The 23521-nt window shown below is 40.2% G+C and overlaps 1 protein-coding gene across 2 annotated transcripts in view; it reads left to right on the plus strand.

Annotated features, from left to right (window-relative positions):
• The window catches only part of LARS2 (leucyl-tRNA synthetase 2, mitochondrial), a 59142-nt gene extending 38689 nt beyond the window's left edge, over positions 1-20453 (plus strand). For both annotated transcript variants that reach the window (XM_062625313.1, XM_062625312.1), the window contains 6 exons: positions 426-608; positions 2718-2887; positions 3964-4041; positions 6158-6269; positions 13978-14105; positions 20084-20453. In XM_062625313.1, the coding sequence (XP_062481297.1) occupies positions 426-608; positions 2718-2887; positions 3964-4041; positions 6158-6269; positions 13978-14105; positions 20084-20263 (851 nt within the window). In that variant the 3' untranslated portion in view covers positions 20264-20453. The remainder of the gene's footprint in view (positions 1-425; positions 609-2717; positions 2888-3963; positions 4042-6157; positions 6270-13977; positions 14106-20083) is intronic.
• Positions 20454-23521: the final 3068 nt, after the last annotated feature.

Genomic DNA, 23521 nt, shown 5'->3' on the forward strand with positions numbered 1-23521 from the left:
GCAATTGAAAACAAGCACCTATAAATCTGGTGTTTGGAAAAGCTAAGTGCAGCTCAGAATTGTACCAGATCAGTACACCTATCTAGGAGGTTTTAAATGGCAGGGTTTTAACAATGCTTAAATCTCAGGGGCTGTCATGGTAGCACGTAAGATGAGTGCCAGATACAGCTTCCAAATGGTAGAAGGATGCTTTCTGTCATGATGTAATGGAAGAATTGGCACGTTAGTGGTGTTAAAACATTAAAGGGGAAACCTTACGAGGGAAGAGGGTGTTTACAGTGGGTGGTTTTCCTCTTTAAGCTGGTTGGAAATGAATAAACCCCACTAGAAATAGTTGTTTCTTCTTATGGTTAGGGAACAAAACTTATTGGTGTTACAAGTGAGCCAAATTTGTTCTAATATTTTGCATATGAATTAATATTTAGGAACTGAACCAGTTCACCTAAAAACTGGTGAGAAGCTTCAAGTTGCTTGGGAAAAAATGAGCAAATCTAAGCATAATGGAATAGACCCTGAAGAGTTAGTGAAAGAGTATGGCATTGACACCCTGCGTCTGTACATCCTGTTTGCTGCTCCTCCAGAGCAAGATATTTTGTGGGATGCTAAAAGTAAGTTGGATTGTTTCTGTTGCTTTGTTGGTTTGTGTTTGGTTTCTTGGGGGGTTTTAGTTGGTTGGTTTTTTCCTAGTGTGTTATATTTTAAGCACAAAATTAATGTGGTTCTTGATGCCCAAGTTTTGGAACAATTGAATCCAAAAAACTATAATGAGCAGGATTTATTGTTTCTTTCTTTCAAAAGAGAAGGAGTCATAAAGCTGATACTGAGAGGCAGGCTTCAAAGGTTAATGCGAGCAACTTACCTTTTAGGAGCTAAAAGCATGTATGAAAAGTGGTATTTTCTTCTGCAAACTTGGATTTCATTCTCTTATCTTTTTATTCTGATTGATTGACTGAAAATTATTATTTTAATATTTTCTTCATTATAAGCTGCTTTTTTAATCATATCAGATCGCAGGTAACACTTTGCAATATTTTATTATTTCTATTTATTTACCTATGCAGTGATTTTTGTAACCTGGACTATGAAATACTTCTTGAATCTCATTAGAAGGTAATCAGGGTTGCTAGTGACTAATATTTGCACACACATGACAGTTTTTATGAGCTTATTTCTTGAGGAAGTTAGGATTTACCCTCCTACACATTTATTTACTGCCATCATGCAAGTTGTCACACAGACAAATCTTAATTTCTTTTACTATTGTGGTTCATACATTTTAGTGTAGTCTTATGCATACCTTTAAATCTAGCCCTGTTGTTGCATAAGGCATTTAATCAAATGCTCCGTGCCTCATTTAAAGAGGTGTGCTGCTGCTTGTGTTAGTTTCTTGCTAGTTAGTTCAGTCTGCAGTAAGTGTTATTTCAGTTGGTGTCTGTCACCTTTTACATTCATATGTGTTCATTTATATGTTACTGCACTACTGTATGTACTGGAAGCTTTGCGAGCTTTCTCATTTGGCTTTCTATCACAGTCTAATCACAACAGTACAAAGCTAGGTATGTGAAAAGGTCTCTTAAAAATACCACTTGCTTGGAATCAGGCTTTAACTCATGCATCCCTAACAGTACACTGGTACATAATTCACTCTGAAGCAGTATATTCAGTGATGCACGGTCTCTTTGCTGTATTTTTCCACCTTGAAACTGGAATAGTTAAATGTGAGAATCGTGGGTACAAAATCTTAGCTGTAAAGTGTACTAGAGCTTGGTGATTAGACTTTATTAAAGAAAGCCAAGCACTTGCAGGTATAATGCTAGCAAAAATGCATTTAGTCATTCAAACCAACCTGTTTCCACTTGAGAATTACAAAGAAAGATTTTGGAGTCATGTTCTGTTAAAAGAGTGCTGGAAAATGTGAGCAAAAGATGTTAGCAGCCTAAAGTTACTGGGGGGGGGGGGGGGGGGGGAGGGGAGGGGAAATGGTAAGTAGGTAAAAAGGATCTCTTAAATCTTCAAACTTGGGTTTGAATTTCTTAATGATGACAGAATAGTGAATGTTTAAATTGAAGAAATCCAGCAAGCTTGATTTGTTGGTGATGGGTTTGACCTTGGCTGGATGTCCACCCAGAGCTGCTCTATCACTCCCTGTCTTGAACTGAGCAGGGGGACTAAAATGCGATGAAAAGCTCATGGGTTGAGATGAGGACAGGGAGAGGACATTCACCAATTACCATCGTGGGCAAAGCAAACTCCACTTTGGGATATTAGTTCAGTTTATTACTACTGAAAATCAGAATAGGATAATGAGAAATAAAACCAAATCTTAACAACACCTTCCCTGTACCCCTCTGTTCTTCCTGGGCTCAACTTCACTCCTGATTTTCTCTACCTCCTCTCCCTGAGCAGTTCAGGGAGACAGAGAATGGAGGTTGTGGTTGGTTCATCACACATTGTCTCTTCTGCTTCTTCCTCCCCAGGGAGGACTCCTTACACTCTTTCCTTGCTCCAGTGTGAGGTTCTCCGTGAACTTGTTCAGCATAGGTCCATTCCATTTGCTATATAGAGCAGCTCTATATGAGCTGCTCCAGCGTAGGTTCTTTAAAATTGAATAAATGAAGTTTAATTCTAGCATTCTGTTCCCTTTCCACTTTTCTGTATAGTTCTGTGTTCATTCATTGTGACTGAAATTTGTTTCTGCCATCTTTCATTAATCTCAGCTGATGCTATGCCAGGCGTTCAGAGATGGCAAACGCGCCTCTGGACACTTGTAACCAAACTTATTGAAGCAAGGACATCAGGAACCGTGCCAAATCCTGAGCTTCTGAAAAAGAAAGAGAAGGCTGAAGCCAGAAAGATCTGGGAGCTGAAGAACCTGGTGATTTCTGAGGTTAGAAGAAACACTGACATAGTTTGTAAATGACTGAGTATGTTGCTGCTTATGCTAAAACCTCATGCTTGACTTACAGAGCCAGAAGTTTTGCCCCCACATAAGTAACTAATAATTAAGTGAATTATTCTCTGTACAATTAATTCTATTTACCTAAACAAAAAATTACTGAAATGTGTGTTCATCTCTTATGTGTTGGCTCATGCTGTGATTAGTGTCAGTTCCATTATCCGAGACTCAAAAGGAAGCATAAATCTATGCAAAATTAACTTAAAGCTTTTATCCATAGAAAAATATTTTAAACCCTGTGGTGAGAGAACTTCCAGGTTCTTTAACAGACTTCAGAATTATGATCTTGCAATCTATGGACAAGCTTTTACAAGGATAACTGGACTTACAAGTATGAAGGCCTCTTGTCGAAGCAAAGGGAAGGTAACATAATGTTCCTAAGGGATTATAACATTGTGTCCTCAACATGAGAAGGACATGGAACTGTTGGAGCAAGTCCAGAGGAGGCCACGAGGATGATCAGGGGCTGGAGCACCTCCTGTATGGAGACAGGCTGAGAACACTGGGGCTGTTCAGCCTGGAGAAGAGAAGCTCGTGGAGACCCCAGAGCAGCTTCCAGTGTCTGAAGGGGGCTACAAGGATGCTGGAGAGGGACCCTTCATCAGGAACTGTAGTGGTAGGACAAGGGGTGATGAGTTCAAGCAGAAACAGGAGAGATTTAGGCTAGATATTAGGAACAAATTCTTCCCTGTGAGTGTGCTGAGGTGCTGGCACAGGTTGCCCAGAGAAGCTGTGGCTGCCCCATCCCTGGCAGTGTTCAAGGCCAGGCTGGATGGGGCTTGGAGCAACCTGGTCTAGTGGAATTCTTGGATGCTGATGATTATTTTCCCATACACACATATGACTGCATAAGTGATATGTTTGCATCTCATATGATTCTCATGTAAGAGGTAAGATGGGCATATTTCACAAATTGATTATCAATGATTCTTTTTCATTTAAAACCCCAATATGCCGTGTTTGAGAATTTCATGTAATTAGTGATAGACCTTTTCTTCTAATACAAGGTGACAGAATACTTCACAAAGGATCACTTGTTCAATGCAGCTATTTCCCGATTGATGAGCCTCACCAACGTACTCCAGGTAAGTACATGACATTAATGAAAGTATTTTTCTCTCAAACCCTGTTCCTTTAAGTCTTAATACAAAGCAGGAGCTGCCTGAACCAGTAGTCCAGCTTTCTGTAAACCATTTACTGTCATAAACATTGCTACTAAGTCGAGGGCCTCTTTGAGTTCAAAAGCAGCATGTTCTGGTGTCGATGTAACTCTGAAATACACAGGCTTGCAGGAAGAGCTTGATGGTATTAGAGCCTCTAGGTTCTGATGTTCACATCTGCATCCTGTAATTTCAAAAGGATACATTTTTTTTTTAGCTCTGTTCTTTGTTCTCTGTTGGTTTTGTTGCATATGTAGCTACATACAGTAGTGCATTATAGAACTACCAGACTTTCTGATTTAAGGAAAAGGGTTATTCTTTGCAAGGAAGATCCCACATAATCTTGCCTTCCTCAGAGCCAGCCTTCACCACTAGAACTGCCTGCTAGTAATAGAGTTTGCAGAGTCCCCTTTTTTAAAACTAATGTCAAAATAACTTAAGTCTTCAGCATTTTTTTGTTTAGATTATATTGTTTATCAGGCATTGGCAACAGATCAAATATAATCATAGACTCATAGAATGGCTAGGCTTGGTATAAACTACAACTGTGATTTTTTTTTGTTACTGTTAAATCTGGTTGGGCAATCCTTCAGGTATATAACAGTAACCAGAAATCAAATAAAAATTAGGATGTTTTCACCTTCTTTATTGAAATACCTTTTTATACTTTATGGATTCCAAGGCGATTATTAGCAAAGTCGAGGAATTTGAGGGTGTGCACAAGGGCTGTACTGACTAACTTAACTCTGGGATACTGCATAGTGCTGGGAAGATGACACATGTTTCTTTATCTCCCAGCTCAGAGATTCAAATGCATTGTGGCTGGCAGACACAAACAGCGCCCTACAGACAGCCAGGTGTTTGAACACTGACATAGTTCTTAACCGAAGAAGTCAGTGCAGTATCTTTCAAGAACAAGTTTCCCTATAGCACGCGGACACTTCCTCTTCTACTCCCATTTGTAAGGAGGAAGTGAGGAGGTGGGTGAGGATTAAATATAGTTACTAAAACTAGTTGCAGTGATAAGAAGATGCCATCTGATAATGTTTGTGGTTTGCATCAAACAAATGACTGGGTTTGGACAGTTTTATAGTAGATGACAGTGGGTGATCATCACACCCCCAAAATAATTCTCATGAGTTGACATGGTTTGCTGTGTCATTAGAGGGGCAAATTACAAAATAAATGCAGAATCTGAATTTACCATGAAGTGTGACCTCTGTCCCTGGCAGTGTTCAAGGCCAGGTTGGACCGTGTCTTGGGTGACGTGGTTTAGTGTGTGTATCCCTGCCCATGGCAGGGGGTTGGAACGGGATGATCTTAAGGTCCTTTCCAACCCTAACTATTCTATGATTCTATGAAACAGGCAAAGAAAAAAGAAGCTTATCTGGCTTCATAGGAGAATGAAAGTTCAGATTTTTCCTATATAGAACCATTTGTAAGAAATTGAACATGTTCTATACTAAAGAAGGTGAACACTTTACCAAAGCAATCTGAACATCAAATTGTAAAAGGCTGTGCTGCACTTTTCATTCCCAAAGCTTCCTTCAGCTCTAAAACCTGTTTGTCACTAAATTCAGCCTTACCTAAGCTACTCTAGGATCCTGTACAACTGAACCTTATCCCAACAAACCCCATGCTGCATTCTGCACATTTTGACTCTCTTATACAAGTACTTCACCTCTTCTCGGATAGCTCTGGTTTTATCTAAGATTGCACTTCTAGAAGTGGCAGCACTCAGGATGTTTTTCAGTGCCACATGGGTCTGTGTTCAGATTCCAGTACTAGAGCAGATCCCTAAGGAACTGCATCAGCCTCTTCAGGATTAGCTTCCGAGTGTTAGAGAACACTCAGTGACCAAGAATTGTGACTTTAGTGCTCCAGAACTTTTCCTAAGTTTCCAATTTATTGTGAAATTACATTGTCCTAAGCATAGATACTGATTTTAGGTTTTACTACTGTATTTTCTTCTTAGTTAAATTACATTACCCCCACCTCAGAATATTAACTGTTCATTTTCTTTTCCTTATCTTTTGCTTAGCAAGCTTCCCGGCCTCTTCTTCTCCACAGCACAGAATTTGAAGATGCTTTGGCTTCACTCTGTATTATGGTTGCACCTATGGCTCCACACATTGCATCAGAGATGTGGAAAGGTAGTTATAAAAATAAACTTTATATTGATGTTCCAGGCAAAAGGTTTGCAAAAAAATGCCTGTAACATAGTACATGTGCCAACTTATCCCTGAATTCTGCATCTGTCTTGTCACCTGCTCTCATAATTCCTAAACAAACTTGAAGCTTGTGGTGTTCAGATCTCTCTTTCTGCTTTTAGTTTCTTTTCTGTTGCATACAAAGGTGGATTTCTTCAGGCTAGGCAGAGAAAGGGAGAAGGAAGAAAATTTCAAGACAGGGCTTGCATAAGGAATTCCTGTGTCAGCTGCCAGCTGCTCCTGAGTGTGGATGGCAGTGTGAAGAGCTAAACGTGAGGATAGAAACAGCACTTTTCCAAACAATTGTTTCAGAGTCTTTGGACTATAAGTATTTCTTTCAGGAACTCAGGTAAAGAGAACCATGGCAGAGGGCTGTAAACTAAGAAGTCCAATCAATATCCAACTCTTGTAGGGTTCTCTGGAGGCTGAGGGATGTCGTGCTGCACATCAGTTTCGTGGAGAGTGGGAATGGCAGGCAGGGAATCTTTTTTAAGGTCTGTCACAGTAGTAAACCTTGAGGTCTGAAGCCCAAGTGGGCCGAGTTGCTTGGTGCAGTTAAAGCAAGTGAAATAAGATACTTGCATGCTAGAGTTCAGCAATTGCTTTTCAGGCTTGCTGGGAGAAGTCCCAAGATGTATGGGGGAAGGTAGGAATATATTCTACATTAAGACTAGCCACAAATTGCTATGTGTTTTTGGACCTAATGTTAGCTCTTGGATGGAGTTTTAACAGTTTTATTTTCAACTGTCATCCTAAGACGTTGTGTATTCAAGTGTTTACAGAGCAGAGCTAGTAAATTGCTTCTGTTTGAGAGTTGTGCATGGCCCTGGAACAATGTTCACTGCCAAAGAAAGGCTGTTCTTGTTCGCAGCAGTAACATGGGGCAGAGCTCAGGGAATAGCAAGATGTGTTAGGAAGAGTGGGGTTTTTTTTCTGTGTTTTTATTTCCAGTGTTCTTAAGGTGTCTTAATGCAAGCTTAAGTGTTTAGAATAAAGAATGGCATCAGACTTGATCTACCTGGAAAAAGTTATTTCTGGTTGATATTCTCTTAAGTTATGAAGTACTGCCTACTACAATTAGAATTATACTTGAATGGAAGTGATTGCCATGACTTTATTTTCCACACTGCTTGGAATGGAGGCAGAAGAGGTTCTAGCTAATTACTTAAACATAAAGTGCCTTGTGAAATTGGAATTCAAATATATGTTAGGGAATACAGAATTATCAAATACATCTGATACAATGACAAAGAAGACAAGGATGTCTTAATGTAACTTGTCAAATGTAAAGCTTAACCCTGTAACGTTTTAACAGTAGAGGAGCAAGTCTTTTCTAAGTACTAAAATCACTGGAGAATGAGAATGATAAACATTTGGTGGATCTCTCCCTGATGCAAGACTGAAAAGGAAGCATATAAGAACTTGGAGTGCATTGTCCTCGGCTTCTGTCTGCATTTAAAGATAACAGTTTGCTTGTGTGGTCCAGAGACTAAGCATTATAATTCAGTGCAACTAGCATAAAAAACTCGACTGTGTGGTGATTATTGTCTGAAGAATTTTAGGACTGAACAAGAAAATCACAATCTCTTTGAACACAGTCAAAGTTATTAAGCAATCTTATCAGGAGAACATATGTACGTTTAACTGCTATGGTAAGGAGACTATATTACTTTGAAATAGCCAACAATTCTGTCCTGGGATTCAGATTTCTGGTGAAAAACACTCACCTGTAGTCTAAAGAAAGATTTCCCACATTCATATTCCAAATTGCACTCTGGTTCCACCAAGTCTTGTTTCTCTTGTGATGGAACCAATTTCTTAAACTTTATTATGTATAGGTAATGATGCTTTCTTATTTTAAATACCTTCAATATAAAAAGTAAGCTTTCTAAATACTCTCTTTGGTTTTCTTTGTGCTTTAGTTCTCCATACACACTCAGAGTAAGTCTCTCTTTTTGTACCTTGACTTTGCATCTAAAAGTAGGGATAGTGCTGCTTCCTCTCTCGTAAACTAGTCCGGAAAAGCTGACTAAGTAATTAGCTCTATAAATAGCACATATAGCAGTGGACCCCCACACTTGGTGGAAGCCTCGGCTGCTATTGTAACACCGGTAATAAGCAACACATAAGCAGTGCATTTCTAATTAAATACTGGTATTTCATTCTAAAGTAACTTGTGTGCAGCATTTACATGTTGCTTGGTTTAGTGATTAAAATAAGGAGCATTTTTCCTTCTACAGGGATAAATGAAACAGGGAAATTTGGAAGCCCTGCAGTTAACATAGTTAAATGCAAAACTATGTTTGATATGTTGAGTAGGAATAGCGGTAGGAGCAGTGACTTGTGTTAACTCTGAACCACGTTACACTTCCTTCTGTATTTAAGCATTTTTGAAGAAAAAGAGCATTCTTACTAATTTTGACTGTTTGCATTGTTCACAGAATGAATAATACTGTTATGCTGTAACCTCTCCTTTTATGCTTTTCTGATCACTGGTTATGGTCAAGAAACACTGAAGTAGAAAGTACAATAGAATTTAAAATCAATGTGAAATAATGACAACCTACAATAAGACCCTCACTTCATGTATTGGATTACTTAATTCAGCCAAAGATTTGAAAAGACGGAACTATAGAATTTTCTGGCTGAGCACCTGGAATGAGGCTTTGTAGTGGTAATAACATTAACTTTCGATAAGTGGAAGTTCTTCTGCTAGTGTAAGTAGTATTTTTTTGCAGTTTAAATGACAGTTCTTATGGAAATTGGGGGAAAAAAAACAAGATCAACCAACCTTCCTTTCTTTTCTAGCGTTGGAATAAAAAGCTGGGCAAAGAGATTAGCATCTATAAATATTAAAAACTCAAAGACTCTCATGTCCAAAAATATCTGATACTGTTGGTTTTATTTGGTACTTACATAAAATATTTTCCTTTGCTCAAAAAAATAACATTTTGCTGCAAATAGGATATGATAAATTTTAAGTATCTAACAGATTTTCTTAAGTATTTTCATTCTGAATGCATTTATATTTAAATATATTGTATTTACATGATTTCCGTTTCAACCTTAAAGTTATTTGACGCAGATCACAACAAAATGTAAAAAGAAAAGAAGCAAATCTGTGTTTTCTAATATAGTAGCTTGTACGAATTAAAACCTGCCCAAGTGTATAAATGTGTATGTAGGTATCATCTTGGTTAGCAAAAAAAGTTCCTTAAAGCTGGGTTTAACTGCAAATCAGTCTGAATGATAACCAGCTAACAAAAGTATTGGGCAGATTACAAAGGATATGTTGGAGTGTTAAAGATGCTTTGCTTGACATTTAAAGTAATGACTAGCATCAGCGCTATAAGTAATTTTGATAGTAATACCGCTATTCTGCTTTGTAAGAGTTGCATCAGGGTTCATTTGAAATCGTAGCTTTCCAGTCCACTGTGTTTTCTTTGTTAGTATGTCAATAAACTGCAAAGTCAGAACTACCGTTTGACATGCCAAGGATGCTTCTGATGTAGCATGCAACTTCTAAGTACAATTGAGGTAAAATTAGATAGAGTCAAGGGACAGCAATTTTTGTTCTTCTGCAGCTAAAGAATTACTCTCCCATGGGGTTTAGTTTATATATGACCATCCTGTTTTCATGCATCAGGTAGAAACGAAGAGTTTGGTCTCTTTGTGAGCGGGTGAAAGAGCATACTTCAGTATTGGCAGTGAATACTTCTAGTTTGAGTGAAGGACAAGCTGCTTGAGTGCTGTTTGATAAGTGCTTCACCTTTCAGCAGCTGAATAATCGTAACCCAATGCTTTCATATTTTGTGTGTGAAGGAGTTCTTTTCCTGACTAGAGGAGGAACAGTGTTCTGGTGATTCAACCTAATGGTCTTTAACTGTGCAGTGAATACACTGGTTTATTGCTTAATAACATACAAAGCGACTGTAGCCCCTCAGTGTGGGAAGAGTTCATCCGGCTGATATCTTGGCAGTTTATGAACACTAACAGGATGAGGAAATCTGTTTCCTTCCTGAAACCTTGTATCTGAGGAGTATACAGACACCATTTGAGAGTTTTTTTTTTTTGTTTTTAGGTTGTACTAGTACAGGATTTTGCTGTCCAGACAAGGATATGAAACTGCTTATTGTGAGTTGTTAAATTTTTATTAGAGATAGCACATGAAAGATACACCCTGATGATAAGCACAGCTTAAGATATGTTGAAATGAAACATAATTATTGGAATTTGTAATGGTATAGTTCTCTTAGCAACATTTTAACTCGCACTACAACAGCTCTTTTGCAAGGATGTCTTTGTCTGAATTCAGTCCTTGCTTAAGAAGGCATCTGTAAAGAGCAGAGCTGAGTGTAGGAGCTAATTAATTTTGAAGGTTTTAATTGAAAAGCTGAATGCAGAAATCCCCTTTCACAAACCCAAGAAAAAACACGATTTGGAACTAATGAAAAATGCTTTATTTCCTCCAAGAGTAATAACCCACAATGGAGGACAGTAAGTTTGTGCAAATAGAGGAAGACAGATCATCTTCCAAAGGTTAAAAGAATTCACATGAAGTTTGCTGAATTGGAAACACATTTTAGAGTTAGAATGGTTAGGCTTTTCTCAACCCGGTTCTGCAGTACTGTAGTAGTAGTATAGTAAGAGTTTTTCTCAGAGCTGTCTGGAAACAGTTGTTACTGTTCTTTAAGCCTGCAGACCATTTCACATATGACTGACAGACTTATTCCTCCTGGGTTGCAAAAAGGCGTTTTGGATATGCTACTGTCAAATAGGAAGATACATTAAATAGTAAGAAAGAATATCAAGAACAAATAACACAGTAACAGAGACTGCAAAGGCAACTAAGATACTGACCCAGATGCATCTGCACTTACCCTTACATTCTCCTGCTCTGTGCTTTATAAAGACTTTACTGCTTGTCTGCCGGCATGGTGGATTTTTACTTCAGCTAAATCCAAAAGTTACCATCAGCATTTGGATAATGCACCCTCATACTCATTTTATGCTGCTCCCTCTGATCTGTTAGAAAATCCCTGGTCCTAAACTCTTGACACTGCATTGATTCAGATGCTTTCATTAACTTCCTTTTATCGCCCATTGAGACTTCCATCCTTCTTGCCTCTTCTGCTTTGTTAACATCTCTGTGCTGGCGCTTACTCCATAATCACATCAGAGCTTGCTAGTCAGTAAAAGTGCATTGAAGCAGATCCAATAGCAGGATCAGGGCTTCAGATTGAGCACAACTGTTGCCTTTGATCTGTCCTGTGTGGCTGTACAGATATGTATATGTAAGTAAATGGGTTACAGTAAGAAAAACTGTACTCAGTTGGCTTTCTGTCCTGTATCTGCAAGAGAATTTGTAGCCATAAAAGCAAAACACATCAAAACCAGACAAAGCAAGTTGCACACTGCTTCATAATGTGCACTTCACTAGGCACTTTTCCAGTACAATGAGACAGTAAACTAAGGTTTTAATGTTTTCACAATGAAAGTCTGTGAAATGGTCAGTTTTTAACTTCTCGAACAGTGCTTTGGTGTAGTGTCTCAGAATCAAGTAGGAAGGCTGGAGGAGGGTTCTGCCTGGGTCCTAACAAGTGGACCATCACCATTCTGAATCATGGCAGTGAAGTTTTGTGTGTGTGTTCGTTTTGAAAATACAACCCAAATTGTTATGTTTTCTGTGGTTTACAGCTCACAAAATGTGAATTAAGGCAGGAAGCCAAGGAGGCAGCATAACCAACACCTTCATTTTGGTTTCCTGTCAAACCCTGTTTTCTGAAACTAATTCTGTTGACTTTTGCACTTTCTTTTTTAACATGGATGAGCTCACTTTGTAGCAAGAAAATGAACCAAAAGATCAACACTGTGCTTAGTCACACTTTATCTTCTCAGAATACATTGGAATTTTTTCTAGTAGTAGGTTTATTAGGACTAACGGCCTCCACAAAGATTAAAGTGACCTTGGTTTTTTGCTTTCACGGCTCGAAGCTCTTGACTTATATCAGAACATGGGGTTTGAAGAGTTAGAAGAATCCACTTCAACAGGAAAGTAAGGAGTGGCCAGTATGTATGCTTCTGCCACAAGGCATGTGATCAGTTGGAAAGAAATGAGCTCATCTGGTTGTTCAAAGCCAAAAAGGGAAGAAGCTAGCAGCTGTTGTCTTTAAAGTCAATGTGATAATGAATCACTCATGCTTGGGTTCCTATCTTTTTGCTCTTTGAGTTCCTGAGCTACTGCTGCAGGAGGAAAACAAAATACACAAAACCAGATCCATTGAAGTGTTCCACTCAGTTATTTACCTAATAAGATTGTGGCTTAGCTGTTATTCTCACGAAATGTGCACGTTCTTGCTTGCCATTGGAAGCAGGTCCCATCGGTGCATCCCACTGCCCCTTTCTGAATCAGTCAGCAAATAGCAAGGCTGTGCGTCATCTCAACAAAGTGCTTTGTCTGAAAGAGTGCTGACAAAACTCTGGCAGGTTTTTCTGGAGAAAATGGCTTTCTCCTTATGTCCCTGATTGCTGTTACTCACTGTATGAGTCTAAATAATCCAGCTGCATTTGCGTATGCATTATGCACGGGTTGGTTTTGCTCTGTCTACTGTTGTACTGCGTTTTCAACAGTTTCAGGTGCCTTGGTCTCAACAGTGAATCTTCTCTTGATGGGTTTTCTTTACACTCTTGCTGGAGTTTCCCTAAACCAGATGAGACTTCACATGCATTTTGCAGTTCTGAATGAAGCATGTGCTTATGGAAATTTTAGTTGTGTTCTTATTTATACACAGGGAATGGCTTTCATTTTAAAATCCTCTGCCTTTGTGAGATTCACAAGGGCAATCTTCATCAGTATTGATCATATTTGATAGCCTATTGTCAAGTGGAATCTTTTGTCCTACAGATGGAGTAAACAGCAACATAAACCCCACTTAGAAGCTTTTATTCAGTCAAAGAATGCAGCTTCAGAATTAATTGTATCCTATTACTTAGACAAATCAGCAGTGAATTGGGGAGAGCAAAACCTCTTTAATACAAGATCACTTACAGCTATTTGAGCAGCTTTATATAAAATCAAAGGATGAAGTGTTTCAGAATGCACATATAAGAAATGAAAGCAAGCTGTGCAAGGTATTGTTATGTGGCACCTTCAATTTATGAGAAAAGATACTTCACTTGATGTACAAATTTAGAAGCTACGCAGCATATTACAGATGGGGAAATAATAAGCCATTATGGTTTAGCGTTTTGATTGAGCTGTTAGTAAAATTCTAAACTGGTGGTGTTATTGGGGAAAAAACCCTCAGTATTATGATTGACTTCTGGAAGGAGAGGTCAGCTCTGTTGCAGTGTTGCAACTTCAAATCACCAACAGTGGTCTTCTGAGCTTTTGGCAAAGTTATGGAGCGCTAGTCCACACCTAAAATGTACCCACAGCGTTCAATGTTAGCATCCCTATGCATGGTATGAAACAAGCATTTCCAAAGTAGCTATCTCTCTGTTTACAGCGTGCTGTATGCCGATATAAACAGTGTTATTTCTTCCTTGGGGACTTGCTTTTAAAGTCAACTTTATTCTGATGTTATTTATCAAACAGATTGAATGTTCTGATTACAGTACAGCTGAATATTTGGCTGGTTTCATTCTCCAGGTTTGGCACACATGCAGAATAAACTTTGTACTCATCACCGCTGGGATGCTGATGTGCTGCATCAGTCTTGGCCCAAAGTAGACCCAGAGTACCTTCAGCCATCAGATGTTGTGGAGATGTCTGTTCTGGTAAGAGCGTTTTTATCTGCTTAAGTCGTGGCCATCTAATGCTTTACAAGCTCTTGTGGAAGTCACTTCCCTTCTTAGGTGGCTCCAGAGGGACTAGAAGCTGCAATTACCATTATGCTGAGTAATTAAAATGGTTTCCTAAATGAAATGAATGTAGTAAATCTGGAAGGGAGACGATCTAAATCTAAATCTTTTTGAGTGAATGCATATTGGTACCTGTGGAGATCTGACCAATGAACAACTGTGTGCAAGGGCGGTACAGTCAAAAGTATGCTCAAAATACAAGTCCCTCCAGATTTTTTGCCTGACAGAGAAAAAATGGCCCTGTACAAAAATGTATACTTAGTGGCACCTGTAGTGCTATGGTTGCCTAATACAACCCCTCACAAGCTGGGTTAAGTTGCTGTCATTTTTGCCAAAAGATGCTTCCTGTCTGCCTTGGGATGAATTTCTGGCACGTTGCAGGAATGAGGTTGAGGAAAAACCTGTATCTTTGGTAACATTATAACTGCATTCCACTTTCTCTTCAAGCTCTAAGACTGTTGTGGTCTAGGGAAAAAGCCAGCAGTTCAGTAGAAGAGTAGACATATAACAACCTTTAGTTAACCTGTAATTTTCCAACGTATGTGTACATGCACAGTGTAGTTTACTGTCATTTCCCTATGTCTTTGGTTAACTAGTCTGTATTCAGCAAGCTCCCAAGCATCATAAAGCTTTAGCATTAGATTGTACACAGTAGCAGCAAGTGCCACTGCAGCTGTAAGAGAGGCTGCCTCCAGCTAAACACGTGGGGATCCATGAGTAGTGTCTCAGCCCCTCCATCAACTGACTCCTGGTCAACTTGCCTTCAGGTTTAGTGATATGGTTTAGTGGTGGCCTTGGCAGTCCTGAGGTAAAGGTTGGACTTGAAGATCTTAAAGGTCTTTTCCAACATAGTTAATTCTCTAATTCTGTTCTGTAAATTCTTCATGCTCAGGCATGTTATGGAAGTCTGTAAATACGTAGTTACATGCTATTAGATCTGCAGGACTCCTGCCTTTTTCACTGTTCACCAAAGAATAACCTTTAATATAGCGTGCAGACATTGAATGAAATGGAGCCTTTACAAGAAATGTAATTTGGTCCTGTAAAACTGCATGTGCTGTGTGTGTAAGAGGAACAGGAATAATGCATTTGTTCTGTTAGCTCCCTCGAGTAGGAGTAAGGCCGTTAAGTTATTGCTGTTCAGCTTGGGGTTTTTTTGAGGAGGAAAGAGGCTGGTTGGATTTTGGGGAAGTCATGTTGCTGTAGATTTCCTTAATCAAAGTATCTTTGCAGATAATTTCATGTCTTGCCACATCTCTGTCAGTCCACTTGATCAGAATGAGAAATGCTGCTAAAACACTGATTTTTGTCCAACATTCAACATACGTCCTTAGCAAAGGCCACAGAAAATGTATTTTTGGAGGAAATTTTTAACTGACATCTTTTCCCAGACCAAGGAGATGGACTCAAGTATCAGCTGGGATAAAAAGCAGATTTAGCCTAATATTCACTGTGGGTTTGTTGCTTTCCTTCTCTCCTTCCTTCCTTCTTCGTCTCTCCTTCCTCCCTTCCTTCCGTCTTCGTCTCTCCTTCCTTCCTCCCTTCCTTCCGTCTTCGTCTCTCCTTCCTTCCTCCCTTCCTTCCGTCTTCGTCTCTCCTTCCTTCCTCCCTTCCTTCCGTCTTCGTCTCTCCTTCCTTCCTCCCTTCCTTCCGTCTTCGTCTCTCCTCCTTCCTCTCCTTCCTTCCTTCCGTCTTCGTCTCTCCTTCCTTCCTCCCTTCCTTCCGTCTTCGTCTCTCCTTCCTTCCTCCCTTCCTTCCGTCTTCGTCTCTCCTTCCTTCCTCCCTTCCTTCCGTCTTCGTCTCTCCTTCCTTCCTCCCTTCCTTCCGTCTTCGTCTCTCCTTCCTTCCTCCCTTCCTTCCGTCTTCGTCTCTCCTTCCTTCCTCCCTTCCTTCCGTCTTCGTCTCTCCTTCCTTCCTCCCTTCCTTCCGTCTTCGTCTCTCCTTCCTTCCTCCCTTCCTTCCGTCTTCGTCTCTCCTTCCTTCCTCCCTTCCTTCCGTCTTCGTCTCTCCTTCCTTCCTCCCTTCCTTCCGTCTTCGTCTCTCCTTCCTTCCTCCCTTCCTTCCGTCTTCGTCTCTCCTTCCTTCCTCCCTTCCTTCCGTCTTCGTCTCTCCTTCCTTCCTCCCTTCCTTCCGTCTTCGTCTCTCCTTCCATTCATTTATACCAGTAGAAATCTTCACTGAGGTATATAATTTCCTCAAGCTTAAAAGAAACCTTTGCCTTCAAGCACAGCTAGCAAACATCTTAAATTCCAGTGTCCAGTTTATAAGGAAGTGATGAATGAGAAATTGTGTAATTATAGAAACTTGTTTGCAATTGTGGGTAAAGCAAATCTGGTATTAAATATATCTTTAAAATAAAAGCTTCAGCAATACAGGGAAAACGATAAACTCCAGTGGTTTTAAGACTATAGAGCCGAACATGAAAATGTCTGAACATTTCACTGCTGTTTTTATGCTGACATTGAAACTTCCTTCTCACAAATAGGAACCAGAAAAGTAAAAATGAATTTTGCTTTAAACAACCATTATGAGAATTATGTTTTGTTTCTTTTCCTGGTTGACTGTGTCAAAGCCATAGCCTTGTGCAGAAGTCTTGTAATAAGGGAAAAAGCAGTCCCTGTGTTCTAAGTCATACATGATGTAGATAAACATCTTCCTTAGCTCTGAGAAAGCCAGGGACTGGGAGACCAGAGAGACAAGTTCCTTTTTTCAAACTGGCAATAATTCTTTAAAACAGTGGCTAGGGAGTATCCCTGGCTTCCTACTGTAAGAGGAGGGCAAAAGGGAAATATGGAGGAGCAGGGGGAAATCATAAATGTGAATATTTGTTGCCACTGTAGGTTTTTGTATGACTGCAAAAATAAATTGACCTCATTAAACGAAGAAACACTTGACAAATGGAGGAATTGCTCAGTTGCAAAGAGGCAGTGTCTCTTCACAAGGCTGCCCAGTCAAACTGAGTCTTTGGGCCGCAACCCTATTCTTCTCGAGACATCTAACAGCCTCAGGCTGCCAGGGATTTGCCTGCTGAGACATTCTGGTTTTATTTCTCTTGACACAAAATACTTCATTATTTCCTGTCTGTGCTGGAGTTATGTCTTTCCATATTTAACCCAAAGCAGCAAAAGCAACCAAGTTTCTGCATCCTCAGCCGATAGAATACAGATTGCTGAGAAGACAGACTTTTCAATTCACTGCATATGCCTGGTATCTGTTACTCTAAATGTTATTGCAAAGTTGAAGATTTCGAATTGTACTGTATGTTGTTAATGCTGTGAAAAACCTGACCTGGATGCAGTGTGCATTTCAGCCTATGAACGAGCACTGGGGTGAAATGATGAGCATTCCTCACATTTTCTAGGTGGCACAGGACCATTAGCAGCATCTGTCTTACAACTGTGGTCTCAGAACTGATGTTTTTCTAAAGTAAAAAATAGTTGGTGTCACTTTTCTTGCTTTGGCATGTGAAGAAGGCCTCAAAGTGCACAGATAGTTATTTTCCTTTGCACTTCTTGGATGGATTAATGCATCAGTGGTAAAAAAATACCAGAGTTGAACTAAACCTTTTTTTTCTTTCCTCTGCAGCCTCCAGGTACTTATTTTTCAGTCTTTTGTGATTTCATTTCATCCTTGATAACCCCTTGAGTTCCCTCTAGATCCAAAATAGTCTAAAATGTCAAATAGTTAAATAATAACTTAAAAAAGAAGAAAAGAAAAAGCATCCATTTCCTTCCTCAGGGGAAGGAAGGACCCAAGCATCATTTATTTCTCCTCTTGCAGTTTACCATGTTATGTCAGAGAGAAAAGGCTGCCAGCACCCAAGTTTCTTGGGCTGGCACTTTGACCTGGAGCTGCTGAAGGTTATGCAGAAGAGAGATGGAAGCAGAGCAGAAGATATTCATCCTGCTGGCAATCTAGCCCCTCAACTAAAACAATACACAAATAGGAAGCTTGCAACACTTAGTGTGAATTAAATCTGCAGATGCTTATTTTAAGAGTGGTGTTAATATGTTTACATCATGATACCTATGAGATAATGAAATCCATGCTGCAAACATGTGCTGAAATCATCACTAGCCTAGCATTTGATAGCATCACAGCACGCTGTGGGAAGGTATGCAGTGTCAGGTTGCCCAGTCATTTGTTTACTAAGTTGATTTGAACCTCTTGGTTTTTCTGTTGGGAACAGCACCAAAAAGGCTAGCGTGGCAAGTTTCCGCTGGCCACCATCCACCCACTGGGACCTGTTAATTTGCATCATGGGCAGTGAATGACGTTTTAACTCAGCAGGCATAGTTTTGAACTGCAGCCTGTGTGTCCTAGCAGCAAGCTGACAAGTGTGCTTTATATTATCACTAAACGTCTGTCTGTTTGGATTGTACTGTTTTCTTTTTCCTGTGGAATGCATTTCTCCCCTGAAGTGCCCTGTTGAAAAGAACAACTTGTATTTATTTTTCACAAAAGCTTTTAAAATGAACTTTTCTGTGTTTTTCAAAGGGATTTACTTTGCACCAGGTGCTAAAGGCGAAGTTTAAGACAGACAGCCTTCTATGGTTCCGTGTTACGGCTGCATGTAGGAATAGCAAAAAGCCTACCTACATTATCACTGCAAATTAATGCTGAGTCTGGTCAGAAACCAAAAATGACTCATCCCAGCTGCATCTGAGACTTCATCTTGTTCCTTAAAAATCTGTACTAACTTCCTCTGCCAGAGGATTGCCCAGATTATTGTATTTTTCAGTAAAATACAAACTAGGTAGTGAGGTAGGTCTCTCTCATTCGTGGTATGTTACATACGTGTATCCTGGCTGAAATCTAGGTGAAAACCAAACTGTGTATTTTTATGTCCGAGCTGTATGAAGCAACATATGTTCCTTTTAGAGGGCTGAAAAGCTATTGCATTGATACTGGAAATCAAAGGTCTGCAGTACCTACAGCAGACTTTCATGCAAGTAATTTGATAGAGCTGGATTAAAAAATTCAAATTCTTTCATTTGCTACATCATGGGATGGCTGTTCTGTTCATTAATCCTCTGCAGGTACTCCATATAGATCTGAAAGCTTTTGTAATCATGAACTTGATGCCAGTTCCAGAAAGGTACTCAGTAAAGCTCTGTAGTCTCTGTCCACTGTCTGCCCTTACTGGATGACAGAAAGTATTCACAAGACCATTTTATACATTAAGGTGATTCCCGCTGAAAGCCTTACTCAGTTTTACTTATGTGATTCTGCCCTGCTGATGCAAAACCAGCAGGGAAGCTGCTCTGAAAACCAGCCACACAGAGGAAAGCATTATTTTATGTGTGGTTGTCATCTTTGTGGTCAGTGTTGGCTTAATGAGTCATGCATTTAGGACAAACGCAACATACAGCGAGTTAAAGCCTGGTTTTCTAAAAACAAGCAATGATGAATCTTGCTGATACCTTTTCAGCCAAATATTTTAGTAACACTTGCATTTGGATCTCTTTAAGGCATTGCTCAGCTGGAAGGAATCCAGGTTTCAGCCTGGATGTACATCCAACCAAGATTCCCACTTGACAAACCACTGTGTTCACTCTCATTATTCAGCTTGCATAACTGTCACGTTTTTCAGCCTCAAAGATCGCCATGTTGCATAGCCACATGCTCCTTGCTGTCTGCAAAACTAAGGCTTCCTATGGCCACTTCTTCAGTTTTCCTTGAGTATCCTGAGTCAGAGTTTCATTCTCTTATGACAGTTGGACAGAGGAGGTATGGAGAATGTTAGCCTCTACTTGGAAAGTTGGGTGGTGGCGAAAAGAGAGTTTGGTCCGCTTTCTGTGTAATGAGATGGATTGGGTTCAGGCAGTGAAATTGCATAAACCATTCTACTAACTTCTGTGCTTTTCTCTCATTTTCATGTCTCTCTTTTCCAGATCAATAACAAAGCTTGTGGCAAAGTTTTTGTGCCTCAGCAAGCAGCCCGCAATTTTGAAGAAGTCCATGAGCTGGTTCTTCAGAGTGAACTTGGAGCCAAGCATCTCCAGGGGCGAACCATTCAAAAGGCCTTTCTGTCTCCCAGAACTGCCCTTATCAACTTCTTAGTGCAAGAATAGCGAAGCCTCTGCTGGGCTGTAAAAGGGACTGGAATCTTTCGAGGTGAAACCAACTCAAAAATACCAGTTATGGTTATTTAAATGTCACGTAACAGAGGGGAAGAAATGCTGTGACAATAGCTTGCTGTTAAATCTTCATTTCAACGTGGAGAAATGCGCAGAATTAAAGTTTCTAATGGAGTAATGGTAAGGTGCTGTTTGTCCATATTCTCTGGGAGAATGAGAAGGAAGCACCAAATAACTAAATGATCGTAACAGAATCTAAATGATATGAAGTGCATAGGTTTGAGTCTCAGCCTTGGGAATATATCCTCTTGGAAAGTTGGCTTGGCTAAATGCAGAGGCATAAGTACGATTTCAGGACTGAAAAACTGTCCTGAACATGTGCTGCACCAAATGTTGGGTATACTTCAGCCAGTTTTTGCTCCCTACCTCTCATGATTGGGTACCCTGCCATTATTAACTAACATTTAACAGGGACATGGTGTCCCTAGCCATGGCAGGGGGGTTAGAAATAAATGATCTTTAAGGTCCCTTCCAACTCTAACCATTCTATGAGTTTAAGCTGTAAGAAAATGTTACTACAGAGTGTTGATTATAAAAGGTTTTCTTTAGCACTGCCCAATGCACTTGTGCACAGCAGACAGCCAGAATGGAGTGGTTCGATACATTTCACATAGGTTTCAGAGCCAAGCCAAGAAAAAGGTCAGATTGTTTAGCTGAACCTAGCCAGGATCCTCCTTGCTCACTGGCATATTTGTGTTGGCTCATACACGAGACGTTCAGCTCCAGCAAAGTGCTGGTGGTTGTTTCTGCACAGAACAGAATGGAAGTTACTTCCTACGCATGAGCCATCTCAGAGACTTTCTCAGGGGATTCAAGAAAGGGATGAGTCTGCTGCTAGCAATGCAGCAGTGGGGAAAGCAGACAAGGCAGGCAGCTGCTTTTTGCCTCCACTCCTGATAGTGCCTGGGTCATAAAACTTGAATCAGGATTCTTTTTCTGAGGGGTTCATGAGGTGGAAATAGCTGTCATGTTCCTAAAAATCAGTCAGACTTTCATAAAACACAAAGTCATTCTCATGCCTCCTTTCACCCATTTCATTTGTACATCGTGCTGCTGTTACATCTACATGGAAATGTTTATTCTATTTAGCAAATACTTGAAAAAAGGGTGTCCAGAGGAACAATTACAGGGTTTATTGTGCAAGAATGTCTTTAATAGCCATTAAACTAAATAGTCCAATAAGCCAGCCATTTCTGAGCCATTCTGACAGTTAAGAAGTTGGCAGTAACAACCAGGTATGCAAATACCGAGGTCTGTTAACCCTCCAGCCCAGCAGTCATCCAGACTCTGTATTAGATTAGAAGGAAACCCACAAAAATCTCCCACTTAACAGTAAATAAGTCCACTAGATCCTAAGAACTAGGATCAAGATGGATCACACTGTAGTGTGAGTACTAGCTAAGTAATGCTGGTATTCATTTTGGCTTTTAAGCATTTTTGGTACCGAAGATGTTGGTACATAACAGAGATGCCAGGCACAGTGAGCAGATTTGTCTCTACACATCCCTACTTCTGCAACAAAGCATTCCTGATTTCTGCTTCCTGCTGGACCACACTCCTGCAGATTTTCTCTGCAGCAGTCCTTTGACACAAGAATGACTAAGAAATGGAATATTTGTAATGAAGAGATGGTCTTTGCAGTTTTAAGACTCCAAAAGTCTCAGCCACAAAGGAATGCATTCAGACATTCAAACACAGGCCTTTAGTTGGAGTTAAAATAACTCGAATTCCAGTGTCTGCCTGACATGTATGTTGTTATTAATTCACAAACCTCCTGTTCAGAAGCCCCTGAGAGGACTGTGAAAGAGATCCTTTAAAGTAAAATCTGCAGCACAGTCCTGCTTTTATTTCCCCCCTGTATAAAAGTTGAGCACAGGCTGTGGAGCCGTTTTAATGTAGTTTTCCTCTGGGGGAAAGGTGACAGGTTTGGTGTAAATAACGGGTTTTAATATTTACAAGGATGAAGAGAGATGTTGTAAGCCCAGCAGCCCTACAGTGCTTTAACCAAAAGCTGCAGTCACTCCAGGGCTGAGCAGCAGCCACAGTGTTTATTGCTGTTACCGCTGGTATTTGCTCTTGCAGGAGGAAGTGAATTGTAGATGTCATTTGGTGATTCAGGCAAGAATCGAGATAAGGAAGGGACTTCTACAGGCTATAAAAGGAAAGGTGGTGAACAGCAATCCCACCAAGAGCGGATGGTCAGAAGGCACACCAGCGTGTTTACAGTAAGTTGAATGATGTGTTGGCTACAGGATAGAAAAAAGGTGGTGGAAAAGTGAGAGCGAGATGATGCAGGAAGTCTGACAGAGCCTAATCCCCTTGGAAGTGTATGTTTGAAGGAGGGCAGAGGTGCCAGATGTGGAGCTGTGAGGTTGTCCTGACAGCTGCTGACATTTCTTACAAGGTTGACCTGCTCTGAAGCACAGTTCTCTTTGAAGATAACTGTGGTCTGTTCCTAAATAGGGCTGATACTGATACGCATAGGCAGCACGTAGCCTGTTGCCAAGCCTTTTTAAACTAAATTGTCACAGATGCCTCTTACTTAACAGTTGTTAATTGTGTCATGGTACAGATGCATCTTTATGCTGAAGGTGGTCTAAAATGTTATCGCAGATTGCGTGCCCTTGAAGAGCTAAATAGTGTGGGGGTTTTACAGCTGGGAGGGGATACTTGAGGAGTGAGAAGGAAAGGAGCTGACAGGCCATCAATCAAATTGCATTGTGTCCGTCAGGTGTGGTGCCACTCACCTTATTCCATGCAAGGCAGGAGGGCTTTTAACATCATGCTAAGAAGCAGTGTTACACCTTAGGTCGCTACCAAAGGCAGTGCTCTGGCCCGTTTGTCCTACCTATGCTTTGAGAAAATCCAGCCTACACAAGGGCCTCTACACACGTGTATTTTTCCGTGCTCGACCCCAGAATCCAAACATGGAGATCTAGAGCAACATAAAATCTGTGTGCTCTCTCACTGAGCTACCTGTTATAGTAATGCCTCAGAACTGACATCTGGTTAATGATGGCTTTTTCTGCTTTGACACTGTAAAAGCCTGCTTGTTTCTTCTGCAGGGAGGAATTCCACTGATAATGCAGGTCATACAGCCTCTTTGTCTCCTTCAAGTGTAAATCCTCCTAGAAGGCTGTTCCTCTTCTCTAAACCTTTTATAAGCAACATGAACTAGAAGGAATGTTAATT

This window comes from Pezoporus occidentalis, unplaced genomic scaffold, assembly GCF_034315485.1.
Source record: "Pezoporus occidentalis ecotype Australia unplaced genomic scaffold, CSIRO_AGI_Poc_V1 ctg28, whole genome shotgun sequence".
Classification (NCBI taxonomy): Eukaryota; Metazoa; Chordata; class Aves; order Psittaciformes; family Psittacidae; genus Pezoporus; species Pezoporus occidentalis.